General features: G+C 39.7%; 1 protein-coding gene across 1 annotated transcript in view; it reads left to right on the forward strand.

Annotated features, from left to right (window-relative positions):
* LOC129560974 (uncharacterized) overlaps nucleotides 1–10,445 on the forward strand; it is a 42,328-nt gene extending 31,883 nt beyond the window's left edge. Inside the window, exon 2 of the mRNA XM_055433267.2 lies at nucleotides 9,824–10,445. Coding sequence (XP_055289242.2) covers nucleotides 9,824–10,323 — 500 coding nt within the window. The 3' untranslated portion in view covers nucleotides 10,324–10,445. The remainder of the gene's footprint in view (nucleotides 1–9,823) is intronic.
* Nucleotides 10,446–21,270: the final 10,825 nt, after the last annotated feature.

Raw genomic sequence — 21,270 nt, forward strand, 5'->3', positions numbered from 1 at the left:
CACAAGAGAGAAACTACTGCTGGGGATAGTTCAAAGTTCAAAGCACAGTTTGTACTGAATGGGTATTGTACTTGCACCACTGTAAAGTCAAAGTACTTTAAGTCAAACCATTTTGAGACAAGGAATGTATGTATCCAATTTTGATAGCAGCAAATTTTAAAAAATGGAAGAGTATGTTTAGTTAAATATTAAGCCTTAATTTCTGAAATTCAAAACAGTTGTGTTCATTAACTATGCTAAAGCTTTTGACTGTGTAAATCACAAGAAATTGGAAAATTCTTTAAGAAATGGGAATACCAGACCACCTTACCTGCCTCCTGAGAACCTGTATGCAGGTCAAGAAGCAACAGTTAGAACTGGATATGGTAAAAATGCACTGCTGCCAAATTGGGAAAGAAGTTTGTCAAGGCTGTATATTGTCCCCCAGCTTATTTAACTTATATTCAGAGTATATCATGTGAAATGCTGGGCTGAATGAAGCTCAAGCTGGAAGTCAGATTGCCAGGAGAAATATCAATAACTTCAGATAGGCAGATGACACCACTTCTATGGCAGAAAGAAAAGAGGAACTAAAGAGCCTCTTGATGAAGGTGAAAGAGGAGAGTGAAAAAGCAGCTTAAAACTCAACATTCAGAAAATGAAAATCATGGCATCCAGTCCCATCACTTTATGGCAAATAGATGGGGAAACAATGAAAACAGTGGCTGACTTTATTTTCTTGAGCTCCAAAATCACTGCTGATGGTGACTGCAGTTATGGAATTAAGACACTTGCTCTTGAAAGAAAAGCTAGGACGAAACTCAGTTCAGTTCAGTTCAGTCGCTCAGTCGTGTCCGACTCTTTGTGACCCCATGAATCACAGCACTCCAGGCCTCCCTGTCCATCACTAAATCCCGGAGTAGACTCAAACTCATGTCCACAGAGTCGGTGATGCCATCCAGCCATCTCATTCTCTGTCGTCCCCTTCTCTTCCTGCCCCTAGTCCTTCCCAGCATCAGACTCTTTTCCAGTGAATCAGCTCGTCGCATGAGGTGGCCAAAGTATTGGAGTTTCAGCTTTAGCATCCGTCCTTCCAATGAACACCCAGGATTGATCTCCTTTAGAATGGACTGGTTGGATCTCCTTGCAGTCCCAGAAACTCTCAAGAGTCTTCTCCAGCACCACAGTTCAAAAGCATCAATTCTTCGGCGATCAGCTTTCTTCACAGTCCAACTCTCACATCCATACATGACCATGGGAAAAACCATAGCCTTGACTAGACAGACCTTTGTTGGCAAAGTAATGTCTCTGCTTTTTAATATGCTGACTAGGTTGGTCATAACTTTCCTTCCAAGGAGTAAGCGTCTTTTAATTTCATGGCTGCAATCAGCATCCGCAGTGATTTTGGAGCCCCCAAAAATAAAGTCTGACACTGTTTCCACTGTTTCCCCATCTATTTCCCATGAAGTGATGGGACCAGATGCCATGATCTTTGTTTTCTGAATGTTGAGCTTCAAGCCAACCTTTTCACTCTCCTCTCACTTTCCTCAAGAGGCTTTTGTGTTCCTCTTCACTTTCTGCCATAAGGGTAGTGTCATCTGCATATCTGAGGTTATTGATATTTCTCCCAGCAATCTTGATTCCAGCTCGTGCTTTTTCCAGCCCAGAGTTCCTCATGATGTACTCTGCATATAAGTTAAATAAGCAGGGTGACAATATACAACCTTGACGTACTCCTTTTCCTATTTGGAAACAGTCTGTTGTTCCATGTATAGTTCTGACTGTTGCTTCCTGACCTGCATACAGGTTTCTCAAGAGGCAGGTCAGGTGGTCTGGGATTCCCATCTCTTTCAGAATGTTCCACAGTTTATTGTGATCCACACAGTCAAAGGCTTTGGCATAGTCAATGAAGCAGAAATAGATGTTTTTCTGGAACTCTCTTGCTTTCTCCATGATCCAGCGGATGTTGGCAATTTGATCTCTGGTTCCTCTGCCTTTTCTAAAACCTGCTTGAACATCTGGGAGTTCACGGTTCACATATTGCTGAAGCCTGGCTTGGAGAATTTTGAGCATGACTTTACTAGTGTGTGAGATGAGTGCAATTGTGTGGTAGTTTGAGCATTCTTTGGCACTGCCTTTCTTTGGGATTGGAATGAAGACTGACCTTTTTCAGTCCTGTGGCCACTGCTGAGTTTTCCAAATTTGCTGGCATATTCAGTGCAGCACTTTCACAGCATCATCTTTCAAGATTTGAAATAGCTCAACTGGAATTCTATCGCCTCCACTAGCTTTGTTCATAGTGATGTTTTTTGAGGCCCATTTGACTGATGAACCTAGAGAGTGTATTAAAAATCAAATACATCACTTTACTAGCAAAGATCAATATGGTCAAATGTTGTCATGTATGGTATGAGGGTTGGACCATAAAGAAGGCTGAGCACTGAAGATTTGATGCTTTTGACCTGTGGTGCTAGAGAAGACTCTTGAGATTCCCTTGGACAGCAAGGAGATCAAACCAGTCAATTCTAAAGGAAATCAAACTTGAATATTCATTGGAAGGACTGATGCTGAAGCTCCAATATTTTGGCCACCTGATTTGAAGAGCCGACTCATTGGAAAAGTCCCGGATGCTGGGAAAGATTGAAAGCAGGAGGAGAAGTGGGTAGCAGAGGAGATGGTTGGTTGGCATCACTGACTCAATGGACATGAGTTTGAACAAACTCCAGGAGATGGTGAAGGACAGGGAAGTCTGGTGTGCTACAATCCATGGGGTCACAAAGAGTCAGACACAACTGAGAGGCTAAACAATAGCAGCAACAACCAGAAGACACAGATACGCTAAAATAAACAAAGAAACATCAAATCAAACATTAGAATTCATTTTAAAAAGACTGTGCAAAAAAGCAATCATTTAACACTTGCAGTTGCAGAAGATGTATTTACACATTAATTTGTGAAACATGTACTTTCATTTAGATCAGATGACAGTTTTCCTATTTGATTTGCCTTTTTTGACTCCAGTTTTTCTTTTTTTTTTATGAATATGTGTATTGGTTGCTGTTTTTGGTTTCATCAGTAGAGGAATAACTTCACAAATGCCTAAAATATGTTGGTTTTTATAGCAGTGTCATTAGAAGTCAATAGAAATGAAAAATATGAATGAAATTAAAATATCAGTAAATTTTAATATTGGTTCCTAATTTTCTTCTGAAACATGGAGTTAAATGTATCTGGAAGTTCATCCTGTTGAAGATTAAACATTTGGCAATATGGTGATTGCTATTGTAATTTTGGTGAAAATTTTAATTATTGAAGGTAATGTACTTGTTTTTGTGGTGATGATAGGAATATACATATTGGTAGGATACAGCATAATGATAAAAGTGATGTTCTTGCTAAATTAAGAAATTCATGGACCAAAAAATGAACTTGGAATTGGCTTGAAATGTGAACATATAATTCATAATTACATCCAAATAAGCTCCAGACATTGACTCATGATTTGCCATCAGCTATAGATGGCAAAATTTTAGAAGTATGTTTATATTTAAACAAGGCCACTGAACAACAAAAATACTGCAGCATAGCAAAACATGCTCTATCTCTTTGCTGTCCATGTAATGCCAGAGTTTAAAAATATTTGAGACTTTACAAAACACTTTGTTAATCAATCTTTGTCACTTAATGGTATCAAATATTTACATAGATGTGTCCTATATTATTGCATTTTGATTGAAATCTGTTGAGAATATTTAATCAACATATTCAAGTAGAGTATTAAAAACTCCAACTATTCAATACTTTTAGAAAACTATGATTATTGAACACTAAGGTTACCTTGAGAACCCCATTAACAGTTCAGTTCAGTTCAGTTCATTCGCTCAGTTGTGTCCGACTCTTCGCGACCCCATGAATCACAGCACGCCAGGCCTCCCTGTCCATCACCAACTCCCGGAGTTCACTCAAACTCATGTCCACAGAGTCAGTGATGCCATCCAGCCATCTCATTCTCTGTCGTCCCCTTCTCCTCCGCCCCCAACCTTTCCTAGCATCAGAGTCTTTTCCAGTGAGTCAACTCGTCGCATGAGGTGGCCAAAGTATTGTAGTTTCAGCTTTAGCATCAGTCCTTCCAATGAACACCCAGGACTGATTTCCTTTAGAATGGACTGGTTGGATCTCCTTGCAGTCCAAGGGACTCTCAAGAGTCTTCTCCAATACCACAGTTAAAAAATATCAATTCTTCGGCGATCAGCCTTCTTCACAGTCCAACTCTCACATCCATACATGACCACGGGAAAGACCATAGCCTTGACTAGACGGACCTTTGTTGGCAAAGTAATGTCTCTGCTTTTTAATATACAAAAAGGCAAAAAGATAGGACACTGAAAGATGAATTCCCCGGGTCTGTACGTGCCCAATATACTACTGGAGATCACTGGAGAAATAACTCCAGAAAGAAGGGATGGAGCCAAAGCACAAACAAGAACCAGTTGTGGATGGAACTGATGATAGAAGCCAGTTCAATGCTGTAAAGAGCAATATTGCATAGGAACCTGGAATGTTAGGTCCATGAATCAAGGCAAATTGGAAGTGGTCAAACAGGAGATGACAAGAGTGAATGTAGACATTCTAGGAATCAGTGAACTAAAATGGACTGGAATGGGTGAATTTAACTCAGATGACTGTTATATCTACTACTATGCGCAGGAATCCCTTAGAAGAAATGGAGTAGCCATCATGGTCAACAAAAGAGTCCGAAATGCAGTACTTGGATGCAATCTCAAAAATGACAGAATGATCTCTGTTCGTTTCCAAGCAAACCATTCAATGTAAAAGTAATCCAAGCCAAGGCCCCAACCTGTAATGCTGAAGAAGCCAAGGTTGAACGATTCTTTGGAAGAATCGTTGTAAGAAGACTTACAAGACCTTCTACAGCTAACACCCAAAAAAGATGTCCTTTTCATTATAGGGGACTGGAATGCAAAAGTAAGATGTCAAGAAACACCTGGAGTAACAGGCAAATTTGGCCTTGGAGTACAGAATGAAGCAGGGAAAAGGATAAGAGAGTTTGCCAAGAGAACGCACTGGTCATAGCAAACACCCTCTTTCTGCAACCCAAGAGAAGACTCTACACATGGACATCACCAGATGGTCAACACTGAAATCAGATTGATTATATTCTTTGCAGCCAAGGATGGAGAAGCTCTATACAGTCAGCAAAAGCAAGACTGGGAGCTGATTGTGGCTCAGATCATGAGCTCCTTATTGAAAATTCAGACTGAAATTGAAGAAAGTGGATAAAACCACTAGACCATTCAATGAAGTGAAGTTGCTCAGTCATGTCCGACTCTTTGCAACCCCATGGGCTGTAGCCCACCAGGCCCCTCCATCCATGGGATTCTCCAGGCAAGAATACTGGAGTGGGTTGCCATTTCCTTCTCCAGGGGATCTTCCTGTCCCAGGGATTGAACCCACGTCTCCTGCATTGCAGGCAGATGTTTGAACCTCTGAGCCCCCAGGGAAGGACCAGGAATGACCTAAATCAAATCCCTATGACTATACAGTGGAAATGAGAAATAGATTTAAGGGACTAGATCTGATAGACAGAGTGCCTGATGAACTATGAATGGAGGTTCAAGACATTGTACAGGAGACAGTGATCAAGACCATCCCCATGGAAAATAAATGCAAAAAACCAAAATGGCTGTCTGAGGAGGCCTTACAAATAGCTGTGAAAAGAAGGAAAGCGAAAAGCAAAGGGGAAAAGGAGAGATACACATTTGAATGCAGAGTTCCAAAGAATAGCAAGGAGAGATAAGAAAGCCTTCCTCAGCGATCAATGCAAAGAAATAGAGGAAAACAACAGAATGGGAAAGACTAGAGATCTCTTCAAGAAAATTAGATACCAAGGGAACATTTCATGCAAAGATGGGCTTGATAAAGGACAGAAATGGTATGGACGTAACAGAAGCTAAAGATACTAAGAAGAGGTGGCAAGAATACACAGAAGAACTGTACAAAAAAGATCTTCATGACCAAGATAATCACGATGGGGTGATCACTCACCTAGAGCCATACATCTTGAAATGCAAAGTCAAGTGGGCCTTAGAGAGCATCACTATGAACAAAGCTAGTGGAGGTGATGGAATTCCAGCTGAGCTATTTCAAATCCTGAAAGATGATGCTGTGAAAGTGCTGCACTCAATATGCCAGCAAATTTGGAAAACTCAGCAGTGGCCACAGGACTGGAAAAGGTCAGTTTTCATTCCAATCCCAAAGAAAGGCAATGCCAAAGAATGCTCAAACTACCCCACAATTGCATTCATCTCACACACTAGTAAAGTGATGTTAAAATTTTCCAAGCCAGACTTCAGCAATAAGTGAACCATTAACTTCCAGATGTTCAAGCTGGTTTTAGAAAAGGCAGAGGAACCAGAGATCAAATTGCCAAAATCCACTGGATCATCAAAAAATCAAGAGAGTTCCAGAAAAACATCTATTTCTGCTTCATTGACTATGCCAAAGCCTTTGACTGTGTGGCTCACAATAAACTGTGGAAAATTCTGAAGGAGATGGAAAAACCAGAGCATCTGACCTGCCTCTTGAGAAACCTGTATGTAGGTCAGGAAGCAACAGTTAGAACTGGACATGGAACAACAGACTGGTTCCAAATAGGAAAAGGAGTATGTTAAGGCTGTATATTGTCACCAGTTATTCATCTTATATGCAGAGTACATCATGAGAAACGCTGTGCTGGAAGAAGCACAAGCTGGAATCAAGATTGCCAGGAGAAATATCAATAACCTCAGACGACACCACCCTTATGGCAGAAAGTGAAGAGGAACTAAAAAGTCTCTTGATGAAAGTGAAAGAAGAGAGTAAAAATGTTGGCTTAAAGCTCAACATTCAGAAAACTAAGATCATGGTGTCCAGTCCTATCACTTCATGGCAAATAGATGGGGAAACAGTGGAAACAGTGGCTGACTTTATTTTTCTGGGCTCCAAAGTCACTGCAGATGCTGATTGCAGCCATGAAATTAAAAGACGTTTACTCCTTGGAAGAAAAGTTATGACCAACCTAGACAGCATATTATAAAGCAGAGACATTACTTTGTCAACAAAGATCTGTCTAGTCAAGGCTATGGTTTTTCCAGTGGTCATGTATGGATGTGAGAGTTGGACTATGAAGAAAGCTGATCGCCGAATAATTGATGCTTTTGAACTGTGGTTTTGGAGAAGACTCTTGAGAGTCACTTGGACTGCAAGGAGATCCCACCAGTCCATCCTAAAGGAGATCAGTCCTGCGTTTTCATTGGAAGGACTGATGTTGAAGCTGAAAATCCAATACTTTGTCCACTTGATGCAAAGAGCTGACTCATTTGAAAAGACCCTGATGCTGGGAAAGATTGAGGGCAGGAGGAGAAGGGGATGACAGAGGATAAAATGGTTGGATGGCATCACCGACTCAATGGACATGGGTTTGGGTGGACTCCGGGAGTTGGTGATGGACAGGGAGGCCTGGCGTGCTGTGTTTCATGGGGTCGCAAAGAGTTGGACACGACTGAGCGACTGAACTGAACTAGAGTAAATTACAAAATTCCTGTTTTACTCTTTACCTGTGGGTTTATTTTCACTTGTATTGATAAATAGGGTGAGCTTTTTCGGTGTAGCTCTGCAGGGTTTAACACATAAAACATCACCATTTCTGTTATTCTGCCATCTAATTAATAAAGTCAGTCCTATGTATTTTCGACTTAAGTCTCTTGAGCAACATAGGTGGGTGGCAGATGCCCTGTTTTTCTCAGATTTCTTTACTTAACTTTTCACTCTTACCTTGAATTTTAGTTTACTGTACACTTCCTTAATTTCTGATCTTTGTGTTGATATTTGGTCATTGTGGTTTGACACTTGGATCTCTTATAACTTAGTTTAACTCCCAACTCTGTGATTACATTTCTTACATGTGTTAAAGTAATTTTCAGTGACAGTCCTTGGCCCACTGATTATACTGTCTTGTTTTGTCTATAAGTACCTCCCTGAGGTCTTGTATCCCACTGGTAATGTAATTAAAATACTGTTATGTGCCGTGAATACTATGAAGTTCAAATGGCTTTTCTTCTAAAATAATTATATAACCTAAAATACTTATTTCAGTTAAATTAATGAGAGTTATAGAATGTATTAATAAATGATCTATTAGAGATGCAAATAGTCATTTTTAGTGATGTGCATTTTTAATTCTTTATAATTGAATATTATACTCTTCTAGTATATATCTGACTTGGTTTGGCAAAAACATTAAATTTGGTAGGGTATGATTATTCCTACTTAATTCCAAAGAAAATTTGACATCAAGCCAAAGGATTTTGAACAGGCCTGGACTTGAACTTTTAAGAAATAAACAGATGAAACACGTAGATGCCTAAAAATTTAGGGACACATAGCGAGTTTCAGTTCTGAGTAATCTATCTTTCCTAACAGGCTCTCTATTAATGTTGCGTGAAATGCCATGTAATGATCACTACCAGTGAAGTTAAATGCTTTTATAATTAAATCTATATTGAATGGATTTCTTTGTCTTTCCTAAGCAGTTTCTCTCTGGGTGTTTACAATTCTTGCAGTTTAGAGTATTGTGGTGGAAAATGTAAAATGTATAAGAATGAAGTGAAATTGTGTTCTGTGGCAGGAAAAAATATTTATTTTTGCCAAATAAATAGGTATTGAATCATATTCATTAATCTAATAACATATCTTGTAATGCTTAGGAGAGATACTGTCTTTTGTGAAAACTATGGGAAATAATACATTTTGGCAAAGAATATAAAAATGTTTATAATTATTTCTTTTACTGTATAATCTTTATAAGTATTCCATAGGAAGCATGAGTCATGGTTGTTGAAAGCACTGAGTTTAAGTTCTGATTATTCCATTTAGTAGCAATGTGAACATGGGTTACTTATTTATCATTTGTAAGTCTGTCATTTAAGACAAATAATAGTACCTGTGGCACAAAGATGTTTTGAAATTTGAATGTGAAGATGTATATGTAACATGCCTAGTGCAGTGTCTAATGCTTGATAAATATTAGCTGTTATGATCATTTTTCCTTACTAAACAAACCTCTTTACCTGAAGTTATATTGAGACTTATTTAAGAAAACTATATGATGTATGTTTCATAATTAGCCTACAAATTAGGGAACAGATATTCATAGAAAATATTTGTTTTCTTAAGAAAATTCTTTATTTTCTATTCCACAATGAACTGTAAAAAATGAGTTATATACAAATGTATTAATTTAACTGAATATGGTAAAGTCCCAAAATGGGTATTTTAGTGTCAGTGACAGTGAAAGTGAAGTCGCTCAATCGTGTCCAACTCTTTGTGACCCCATGGACTGTAACCTACTAGGCTCCTCCATCCTTGGGATTTTCCAGGCAAAAATGCTGGAGTAGGTTGCCATTTCCTTCTCTAGGGGATATTCCCAACCAGGGGGTCGAACCCAGGTCTCCTGCATTGTAGGCAGATGCTTTACCATCTGAACCACCAGGGAAGTCACTTTAGTGTCAGTGCTTCTGCTTAAATCTCCAGATTCTCTTTCAAAACTAAGATTTTTGGCGCGCCTTCTGCGCGCGCGCGCGCGGCTCGCGGCAGCTCGGAGCCTCAGCCAGGCGGGCGGGGAGGGGGAGGGGCAGGTTTTGATTTCCATCATGGCTATCACAGTTTCGGTTATTTAAAGTTGGTACCTGCCTAGCAACAGTATTCTCATTCCTAAAGAGATTAATATGCAGATCTGGTAGAGGACGGAAATTAAGTGGAGACCAAATAACTTTGCCAACTACAGTTGATTATTCATCAGTTCCCAAACAGACAGATGTGGAAGAGTGGACTTCCTGGGATGAGGATGCACCCACAAGTGTCAAGATTGAAGGAGGGAATGGAAATGTGGCAACACAACAAAATGCTTTAGAACAACTGGAACCTGACTATTTTAAGGACATGACACCAACTATAAGGAAAACCCAGAAGATCATCATTAAGAAGCGAGAACCATTCAATTTTGGCATCCCAGATGGTAGCACAGGCTTCTCTAGTAGACTAGCAGCTACACAAGATATGCCTTTCATTCATCAATCTCCTGAATTAGGCGACTTAGATACCTGGCAGGAAAACACCAATGCTTGGGAAGAAGAAGATGCGGCCTGGCAAGCCGAAGTTCTGAGGCAGCAGAAGATAGCAGACAAAGAAAAGAGAGCAGCAGAACAACAAAGGAAGAAAATGGAAAAGGAAGCGCAGCGGCTAATGAAGAAGGAACAAAATAAAATTGGTGTGAAACTTTCATAACAAATGTTCTTCAGATGTCATAGTGCCAGTGGGAGAAATGTGAGCTCTACAACCCAAGCAGCATTTGTATGGAGCCAAGAGTATTTTCAGAATACAAATACCCTGCTTGATTTTAATGCATTCATCAGCCAGCCAGGCCAGCCAGGACACCAGGATTCTCTCAAAATCCCTGAACTCTTAGTGATTGAGACTCAGAGAACAAAAAAGAGTTATGAGACAATTTTCTTCAATGTGTTCCAAGTGTAAGACAATTCTTTGTGGTAGAGAAATTATTACAAATGGAATATATCAGTACCTCTTCAAGCTAGTGTTTCTAACTAATTCAATGGGTGTAAATAATTCTATGATGGGAAAGAATTCTGCTGTCTATAGTGCTTTCCTTCAAAGTGCATAATGTTAAAATAAATAATTTTAAATATTAAAAAAAACTAAGATTTTTAAATTTAGTAGATTAATATGAATATTTGAAAGCGTGTGAATCTAAGAAATTTTTTTTTGCAAAAAATAAAAATGGAAGAAGTTAACTTTAATACATGTGTATACATTTGTCACAAAAAATTAGCAATTGCTACCTATTGATGTAAATTAAAGTCTGTGTAGATCACGCAATGTGAGTACTGACCGTCAATGCTGTGTCTCTCACTACAGTTCACATGTTGTAAGGTCTTTGATTGTATGGAAAGATCTGATTATTTTATTACATGAGTGAGTTCTGTCTTGAAGCATTTTGAAAAGAGATTCAGCTTTGATATTAGATAGTTGAAACCTCAGCTGCGTCCCTTACTGGTGACAGAGCACCACTGATTCCTTCCTATGAGCTTTAGTTTCTTTTTTCATCAAATAGAGTTGTGGGAGAGTTAGTGTGAGAATGCAGTTATGATAACCACCTGAACGATTTCTGTGCTACAGTGGTCATTTCTGTTTTAGGCTCTTGACCATTCAGCTATTTTTTTACATCTGAAGCAACAGCTGGCGAGGCTCATTAAGATGCTTTTTCCTAATCTCTTTCCATGTCAAACTGGACTTGCCAGTCGTGATGGAACTGCTATTCTTGAATATCTGCTTGTCTTAAGATAGAACTCATATGCTTGAGAAAATGTATAATAGAAAGAAAGAACTGGGCATCAGGGCTGCAGACCTGAGTTTGATTTGTGTGCCTCTAACCTAAGAGGTGTGTGACTCCTCTAGGCCTCAGGTTCCTCACTGGTAGAAGGATAATTGCAACAATATATTTGTCTTGTTGTCTGATGTGAGAATCAAGACGTGGGTGGTTTAAAAATGCTTCTTAAGAAAGCAACATAAATATCTGTCAACAGAGATATGGATATGGATAAAGAAGATCCTTTTGGGAGCACTTTTGATGCTGTAATTGAAAAAGCTGACATTGCTATTGAGATCTGATACCAGGACTGGAGCCTCTGGTGCCTCAGTGCCTCCCTTCTCAGACAAAATCTGTGACCTTGAACTGCATAGATTCTCTCGCTGGGGAAGATTCCCTGATTGATCGCTCTCTGCTTTCTAACCCCTCTACTGACCTTCTGGAAGAGTGTGGCCCCATAGCCATCTCTCAGCATTTCTCAATCAACCACCTATGACTTGATTCTCACAACATCAGACAACAAGACAGATACATTGTTGTTATCATCATTCTACAAATGAGGAATCTGAGGCCTAGAGAAGTCACAAACTTCTTAGGTTATAGGCACACAAAGATTATAGGCGTATGTTTCTCAAGCATATGCTCCAGCCCATAAAGCTGCAGAAGATAGTAATCTCATCTCAGGTTTCGATGTCCCTGAGGGCTTGGACAAGGTGGCAGAAGATGAGTTTGACCCTAATCCTGCATGAATAACCAAAGCACCACAAAGTGGGCCCTCTAGAAACAACAGTGGGAACTCCGAATCCAGTCTTCCCAGCCTAGCCAGGTCTTTACTGCTGGTGGATCAGCTCATAGAGCTGTAGCCGTGACCCAGTAGCAGATGCAGTTCTGTAACCTCCATACCATAATACACATTTTCATTACAGAGTTATAAGAAAATGATTTTTAAAAAATCTGCAAATAAGGGGTCCTCTAGCCCTGATCTCCTATCCCTTGCCTTCTCCTATAGAAATGATAAGGAAGGAAAATCACTTTGGCCCTCCAGATACTCTATGGCCCATTCCTGCCTGTTAGTTTGCTGTGTTTTCTCATTACCCTTCTTCAGTAACATTATCTTACATCAAACGCTAGATGCCATGAGCTTCACCTCTGCTGGAATCAACTCCACCACAAGCTTGACTGTAACTGAAACTAGTGAACTGACACCTTTGTCTCATTCTTGCTGGGAATGGCCTCTCAAATTGATCCTCCAACCCCATTTCCTCTGGCCAGATGCTGATGAATGTGTTTCTCTGTTTTTGCTTTTCTATCCTGCTGCTTATCCTGAGGACATGGCTTCTTCAGCTGGTCTTGACGCTACGCAGTAACCTAGAGATGGGTGTGTGGTGTAAGAGAGGGTAAAACTGACTAATGTTATATATCCGGAAAGAGGAATTGAGCCCAACTCTAGCCAACCAGCCCTGACCTTGTTTGATCACAGACTTAGCCAAGAGATTTTACACCCCATGCAACCTGCCCAGCATCCGTCCAGCATTCTGGTTTCCACTGAACCATGCTTTCTCAAATCTGGAGACGGGTGACTGCAAAAGCTTGAGATCCTTGGATAAAATGTATACATTATGTAAATTCTAAGTATTGCCATTCCTTTTTGTGTTTAACTATCCGAAGCTGGGATTTCAGAATTAGCCCCAAACAAGACAATATGGTAATATAATACCTTTTATTACAAGACTTTTCAGTGAGAGGTGGATGGGGGAAGGGGAGAAATTGTAGCAGAAACAGATGTAGTTTTCTTGTGATTTTTATTTTGAATCAAATATTGTAAATTGTGTATAAATGAAGACACCAAATACTTCTGTTTCCACTTGGTGTTTCAAGTTCGGTATCAGGTGTCTGTGCAGGGTTTTTATCGCTTTCCCTTGTGTAACTAACTTAGCAGCAACTCTACAGTGTAACATATGGAATTATTTTAAATAGACTTGTGTGTTGCTATAAGCTTTCATCAGGTCTTCCGTCTTTGTAGAATAAGCATGTTGTTTATTTTCGGATAATCAGAAATAAATATGCTGACACACTAGGCACAATTTCACTCTGGCTACTTACCTTTCTTTCTCTCTGATGTTTGAACTAAAGGATACAGCCAGTGAAATATTTTCACTTGGTTTTCCTTGTCTTCTTAGATTAAAAAAAAACAAAGCATAGTTTTCTCACTAACCTTAGAATATTGTTCATAAAATAAATAAAGACCCCTGCACTGATGTGAAAAAAAAAATAGATGATGTGGCACATGTATACAATGGAATATTAATCAGCTACAAAAAGGAATGAAATTATCCCATTTGCAGAGACATTGGTGGACCGAGAGACTGTCACATAGAGTGAAGTCAGAAAGAGAAAAATAAATATATATTTACTCATATATGTGGAGTCCAGAAAAATGGTCTAGATGGTCTTATTTGCAAAGCAGAAATAGAGATATACATAGAGAACAAATGTATGGATTCCAAGGCAAGAAGCAGACTCGAATGAATAGGTAGATTGGGATTGACATACAAGGGCTTTCCCAGTGGTTCAGCAGTAAAGAATCAGCCTGAAATGCAGGAGTTGCAGGAGACAGATTCGATCCCTGGGTCAGAGAGATTCCCCTGGAGGAGGGCATGACAACTCACTCCAGGATTCTTTCCTGGAGAACCCCATGGACAGAGGAGCCTAGCGGCCTAGAGTCCATAGGGTCGCAAAGAGTGGGACACGACTGAAGCGACTTGGCAAGCATGCATGCATTGACATACATATGCTATCTATGCCAGGTATAAAATAGGTAACTAATGAGAACCTATAATATAACACAGGGAACTCTACTCAGTGCTCTGTGGTGACATATGTGGATGGTAGTTTAACTGCTAAGTCATGTCCGACCCTTGGGGCTCCATAGACTGTAGCCCAACAGGTTCCTCTGTCTATGAGATTTCCCAGGCAAGAATACTGGAGTGGGTAGCCATTTCCTTCTCCAGGGGATTTTCCCAACCCACGGATTGAACTTGGGTCTTCTGCATTGCAGGCGGATTCTTTATCAACTCAGCCACTAGGGAACCTAAATGTGAAGGAAACAGAAAAAAACAGGGGACATATGTAAACATGTAGCTGATTCACTTTGCTATAAGCAGAAACCAACCCAACATTGTAAAGCAACTGGACTTCAATTAAAAATATTTTTAAATGTACTTATTAAACTGAAAAAAGTCATCTGCAAATGCATTGTTTTCTTGATTCCTCTGGTTTTCAGGTAGCAGTTTCATATCTGTAGAAGCATTGAATATTGGTTATCTATTTTAATGTTCTTGATGTATTTTCTCTCAGAGTTACAGTGGTTCTTTCAAAATGGCTGGCTGCTGTTAGGAGGTGTCTGTTCCCTAGCAACAGCATTTCCTGCACGCCCTCTGCACCAACACAGCTTCTGGACACTGGTGCACACTACATGTCACAGTTCAGTAGTTTATTCACCTTCACCAAACACATCTGTGGACTTTCTGCTGCTGCTGCTGCTAAGTCACTTCAGTCGTGTCTGACTCTGTGTGACCCCATAGACGGAAGCCCACCAGGCTCCCCCGTCCCTGGGATTCTCCAGGCAAGTGGACTTTCTACAGCTAGTCAAATGAATGGAAACTCAATGACCGTGACTCGGGAATCTGCCTGGGTTAACAATGATATATTTCATCAGATATTTGATTTTACCTATTAAGTGTAATAATTTATTTTTTGAACTGAAGTCTTCTTTTTTTATAACTATGATGGCTTATCAAATAAACCTAATATCCTTGAATTTCGTGAGCATTTGCAAAATTGTGCTTTCCATATTTCTAGCTGATACCCAGCCTTTTTAAATATATTAGTGCAATAATAATAGTTGCCAAAGCCCAGAGTTTTACTTAAGCTAGCAAATAATTAGTATATCACTATAAACAAGCCCTTTATTAATAAATTTGTTAATGGTTATTCTGGCTATGGAAATAAGTTCAAATTGTCTTTTAACCTAACAGAAGGCTTTAGTTTTATTGTATCAAAGTGAATAGCTCTGCTCATATATAATTTCAGTTGTTAGGCAAAGAGAGCCCTTGAATAATTTATTTTGTGTTTTTAATGCTTGGAGTTCTTAGGTTCTATTGACATTTTCATCAAAATGACCACGTAAATCTTGGAAAGGTGCAAGCTCTTGGAGTAATCAGATATTTCTCAGCAATCAGCCTGAAAAGAGTCCTGACAATTCACAGTACAGCTAATTAGTCTGTAGTTATATTAATTGATGTAAGACTGGCTGGTTGTTACTTTGGGATTATAATTTTGTTTTGTTTTGTTTTTTTTTCAAAATCTTTGAGGCAATCATGATATCCACTTGTAAAACTGGTGTAATACTGGAGACTAGTGATACCTTGAGTTTTGCATCTGCACTTTAAAATCTTCTATTATGGCATTAGCATGATAGATGGTTCCTTAATGCCTACAATTCAGGATATTGCTTTAGTTTCTGAAAAGAGAAAATAGCTAAAGACTGAACTCATCTAAATTCTATTTCCCTTTACTCAAATCATTATATAACTTTTAAAAAATAAAATCTTATTTGTATGTAGAGTCTTGTTTTTCACACGGCACTCAAGAAGCATGTGTGAGCAAATCGTTTTTCCTGCCACCTACTGTGATATAATTCCCATGTGATGCTTCAGAAGCAGAGTGGTTATAAGGAGTAGAGATTTGGGGAGAGGGAAGGTTGAGAGGTTTCTTTGCAAGCAAAATCTTAACACAGGTGAAAGTGAAGTTTGCTCAGTTGTGTCCAACTCTTTGTGACCCCATGGACTATACAGTTGATGGAATTCTCCAGGCCAGAATACTGGAGTGGATAGCCTTTCCCTTCTCCAGGGGATCTTCCCAACCCAGGGATTGAACCCAGGTCTCCCACATTGCGGGTGGATTCTTTACCAGCTGAGCCACAAGGGAAACCCAAGAATACCAGAGTGGGTAACCTATCCCTTCTCCAGGGGATCTTCCTGACCCAGGAATTGAACCGGGGTCTCCTGCGTTGCAGAAAGATTCTTTTCCAACTGAGCTATGAAGGAAGCCCTATGTGTGCACAAAAGCACTGCAATGTTGCTATATCCATGTCTGGAATGTAGGAATATAGATCTCTTTCAAAAGAGCAGTAGCAAATATGAGTTTTCACTAGAAAAATTAGTACAAAACAACATGCTCTTCAACTAGTAACAAACACTTGTTTTTTAGAGAAATGGACAACAGTTACAACAAAATAATTTATGGCCATAACCATTTGAAAAGATGGATATTAATGACACTGTGATTTAAAGAAATATAAGCTTTAAAATAACTATATAACTCATAGGGTCAATACAAATGTAAAACCCTGACAATATCAAGTACTGATGAGGTTTTCTGTAAAATAACTGTTCTCCCATATTGTTAGTGGGGATGAAATGACTGCAGCAATTTTAGAGATAATAAACTAATAAGGTAAACAAACCCTGTGACCATCAATTTCCATTCTGAGTATCTTTAAAAAAAAATTAGTGCATTTGACTAAGGAGATATCAACAGGGATGGATTGCAAACAAATTAAAATCTTAATTAAAAGGGAAAAGTAAATTAAATGCAGTATATTTAAAAATGTATTTTTATTTTACATTGGAGCAGAGTTGGTTAACAATGTGTTAATTTCAGGTATTTAGCAAAGTGATTTGGTTATGCATATACTTATATCTATTCTGTTTCCTATTTAGGTTATTACAGAATATTGAGCATGTTCCCTGAGCTATAAGTATTAATAGGTCCATTTTATTTATCTGTTTGATAGGCAGCAATATGTTTGTGCCATTCCCAAACTCCCAATTTATGTCTCTCCCTCCATCCCTCCTGCTGCTGCTGCTGCTTCTAAGTCACTTCAATCGTGTCTGACACTGTGCGACCCCATAGACAGCAGCCAACTAGGCTCCTCTGTCCCTGGGATTCTCCAGGCAAGAATTCTGGAGTGGGTTGCTATTTCCATCCCTCCTGCTGCTGCTAAGTCACTTCATCGTGTCCGACTCTGTGACCCCACAGATGGAAGCCCACTAGGCTCCCCCATCCCTGGGATTCTCCAGGCAAGAACACTGGAGTGAAATGCCATTTCCTTCTCCAATGTGTGAAAGTGAAAAGTGAAAGTGAAGTCGCTCAGTTGTGTCCGACCCTTAGTGACCCCACAGACTGCAGCCTACCAGGCTCCTCCATCCATGGGATTTTCTAGACAAGAGTACTGGAGTGGCTTGCCATTGCCTTCTCTGTCCATCCCTCCTAGTAGCCATAAATTATTTCTCTGAGTCTGTGAGTCTATTTCTATTTTGTTCAGTTCAGTTCAGTTCAGTTCAGTCGCTCAGTCGTGTCCGACTCTCCGCGACCCCATGAATTACAGCACGCCAGGCCTCCCTGTCCATCACCAACTCCCGGAGTACACTCAAACTCATGTCCACAGAGTCGGTGATGCCATCCAGCCATCTCATTCTCTGTCGTCCCTTTCTCCTCCCGCCCCCAACCTTTCCCAGCATAAGAGTCTTTTCCAGTGAGTCAACTCGACGCATGAGGTGGCCAAAGTATTGCAGTTTCAGCTTTAGCATCAGTCCCTCCAATGAACATCCAGGATTGATCTCCTTTAGAATGGACTGGTTGGATCTCCTTGCAGTATAAGGGACTCTCAAGAGTCTTCTCCAGCATCACAGTTCAAAAGCATCGATTCTTCGGCGATCAGCCTTCCTCACAGTCCAACTCTCACATCCATACATGACCACGGGAAAAACCATTGCCTTGACTAGACGGACCTTGGTTGGCAAAGTAATGTCTCTGCTTTTTAATATACTATCAAGGTTGGTCATAACTTTCCTTCCAAGGAGCAAACGTCTTTTAATTTCATGGCTGCAATCAGCATCTGCAGTGATTTTGGAGCCCCAAAAAATAAAGTCTGACACTGTTTCTACTGTTTTTCCATCTATTTCCCATGAAGCGATGGGACCAGATGCCATGATCTTTGTTTTCTGAATGTTGAGCTTCAAGCCAACCATTTCACTCTCCTCTTTCACTTTCATCAAGAGGCTTTTGAGTTCCTCTTCACTTTCTGCCATAAGGGTAGTGTCATCTGCATATCTGAGGTTATTGATATTTCTCCCAGCAATCTTGATTCCAGCTTGTGCTTCTTCCAGCCCAGCGTTCCTCATGATGTACTCTGCATATAAGTTAATTAAGCAAGGTGACAATATACAACCCTGACGTACTCCTTTTCCTATTTGGAACCAGTCTGTTGTTCCATGTCCAGTTCTAACTGTTGCTTCCTGACCTGCATACAGGTTTCTCAAGAGGCAGGTCAGGTGGTCTGGGATTCCCGTTTCTTTCAGAATGTTCCACAGTTTATTGTGATCCACACAGTCAAAGGCTTTGGCATAGTCAATGAAGCAGAAATAGATGTTTTTCTGGAACTCTCTTGCTTTCTCCATGATCCAGCGGATCTTGGCAATTTGATCTCTGGTGCCTCTGCCTTTTCTAAAACCTGCTTGAACATCTGGAAGTTCACGGTTCACATATTGCTGAAGCCTGGCTTGGAGAATCTTGAGCATGACTTTACTAGCATGTGAGATGAGTGCAATTGTGCGGTAGTTTGAGCATTCTTTGGCATTGCCTTTCTTTGGGATTGGAATGAAGACTGACCTCTTCCAGTCCTGTGGCCACTGCTGAGTTTTCCAAATTTGCTGGCATATTGAGTGCAGCACTTTCACAGCATCATTTTTCAAGACTTGAAATAGCTCAATTGGAATTCCATCACCTCCACTAGCTTTGTTCGTAGTGATGCTCTCTAAGGCCCACTTGACTTCACATTCCAAGATGTCTGGCTCTAGGTCAGTGATCAGGTTATCGTGACTATCTTGGTCGTGAAGATCTTTTTTGTACAGTTCTTCTGTGTATTCTTGCCACCTCTTCTTAATATCTTCTGCTTCTGTTAGGTCCATACCATTTCTGTTCTTTATCGAGCCCATCTTTGCATGAAATGTTCCCTTGGAGTTTCTAATTTTCTTGAAGAGGTCTCTTGTTTTTCCTATTCTGTTGTTTTCCTCTATTTCTTTGCATTGATCGCTGAGGAAGGCTTTTTTATCACTCCTTGCTATTCTTTGGAACTCTGCATTCAGATGCTTATATCTTTCCTTTTCTCCTTTGCTTTTCGCCTCTCTTCTTTTCACAGCTATTTGTAAGCCCTCCTCAGACAGCCATTTCGCTCTTCTGCATTTCTTTTCCATGTAAATAAGTTTATTTGTATCATTTTTTTTAAAGATTCTGCATATAAGTGATATCATATGATGTTTGTCTTTCTCTGATTTACTTCATTCAGTATGATAATCTTCAGGTCCATTCATGTTATTGCAATGACTTTACTTCATTATTTTTAATGACTGAGTAATATTCCATTGTATATGGGTACCTCATCTTATTTATCCATTTATCTGTTGATGGAAATTTAAATTGCTTCCAGGTCTTGGCTATTGTAAACAGTGCTGCAGTGAACATTGGAGTGCTTGTATTCTTTTGAACCATGTTTTTCTCCAGATATATATCCAATAGTGGGATTGCTGGATTATATGATAACTCTGTTTTTCGTTTCTTAAGTAACCTCCATACTGCTCTCCATAATGGCTGCACCAATTTACATTCCCATCAACTGTGTAGAAGGGTTCCCTTTTCTCTACACTGCCTCCAGCATTTATTGTCTGCAGACTTTTTAATGATGGCCATTCTTACTGATGTGAACTCATTGTTTTTTCCCCTGGGGCCCTGACTTACACTAGACCTTGTATGCACCCTTCAAGAATGATTTCTGTTTCCCTCAGTCCTATGGAATTCCTGTGATCAAACCCTGCTGGCCTTCATATCAGATTATCTAGGGCTTCTTCCTCCAATTACTAGATCCTTAGACTGGGAAGACTGACATGGGGCTCAGGACTTTCACTCCTGTGGGAGAACCTCTGTAATATATTTATTTTCCAGTTTGTGGGTTGCCCACTCCATCAGGTATTGGCTTTCATTTGATTTTTTTTTTTTTGGCCAGGCCATGTGGCATGTGGGATCTTTAGTTCCTTGAGCAGGGACCAAACCCATGTCTCCTGCAGTGGGAGCTTGGAGTCTTAACCTCTGGACTGCCAGGGAAGTCCCAGGGAATTGATTATATTGCAGTTGTGCCCCTCCGACTGTCTTATTATGGCTCCTTCTTTGCCTTTGGATGTTGAGTATATTTTTTTGTAGGTTCCAGTGTTGGTTTTTGTTTGTTTGTTTGTTTGTTTCTTTTTGGTTGATAGTTTTGAGCAGTTGGTCATGATTTCAATGTTTTTATAAAAAGAGGTAAGTTCATGTCTTTCTACTTGTCCATCTTGCCAACAAATCCTCAAAATGATGTTTATACAAAGAAATAATACACATGAGCAAGTTTCAGCAGAAATAACCAATCAGACTCTTACAGAGAAGAGAGGTATTCTTTCAATCAGACTGCTACAGAAATGAGAGATATTGACAGTGCAGTATCAAAGGGATCCAGGAGATAAAAGGGAAAAACTGATACGATGTGAGACAGCAGTTGAATTTTTCTCTAAGAATTTACTAAAGATATAGATGCTCAGAATCTTAAAAGCACACATGTCGCAAGCAGGATAATGGAAAAAAACAAAACAAAACACTAAACAGAGCTTAGAAAAAAACTGTAGTAAAATGAAAGAAATCAACCCTGAAGGACTGCTGCTGAAGCTGAAGCTCCAATACTGTGGCCATCTGATGCAAAG

The sequence above is a fragment of the Moschus berezovskii genome, chromosome 10 (assembly GCF_049115385.1).
Source record: "Moschus berezovskii isolate FMDL1 chromosome 10, NW_MosBer_1.0, whole genome shotgun sequence".
NCBI classification, from domain to species: Eukaryota; Metazoa; Chordata; class Mammalia; order Artiodactyla; family Moschidae; genus Moschus; species Moschus berezovskii.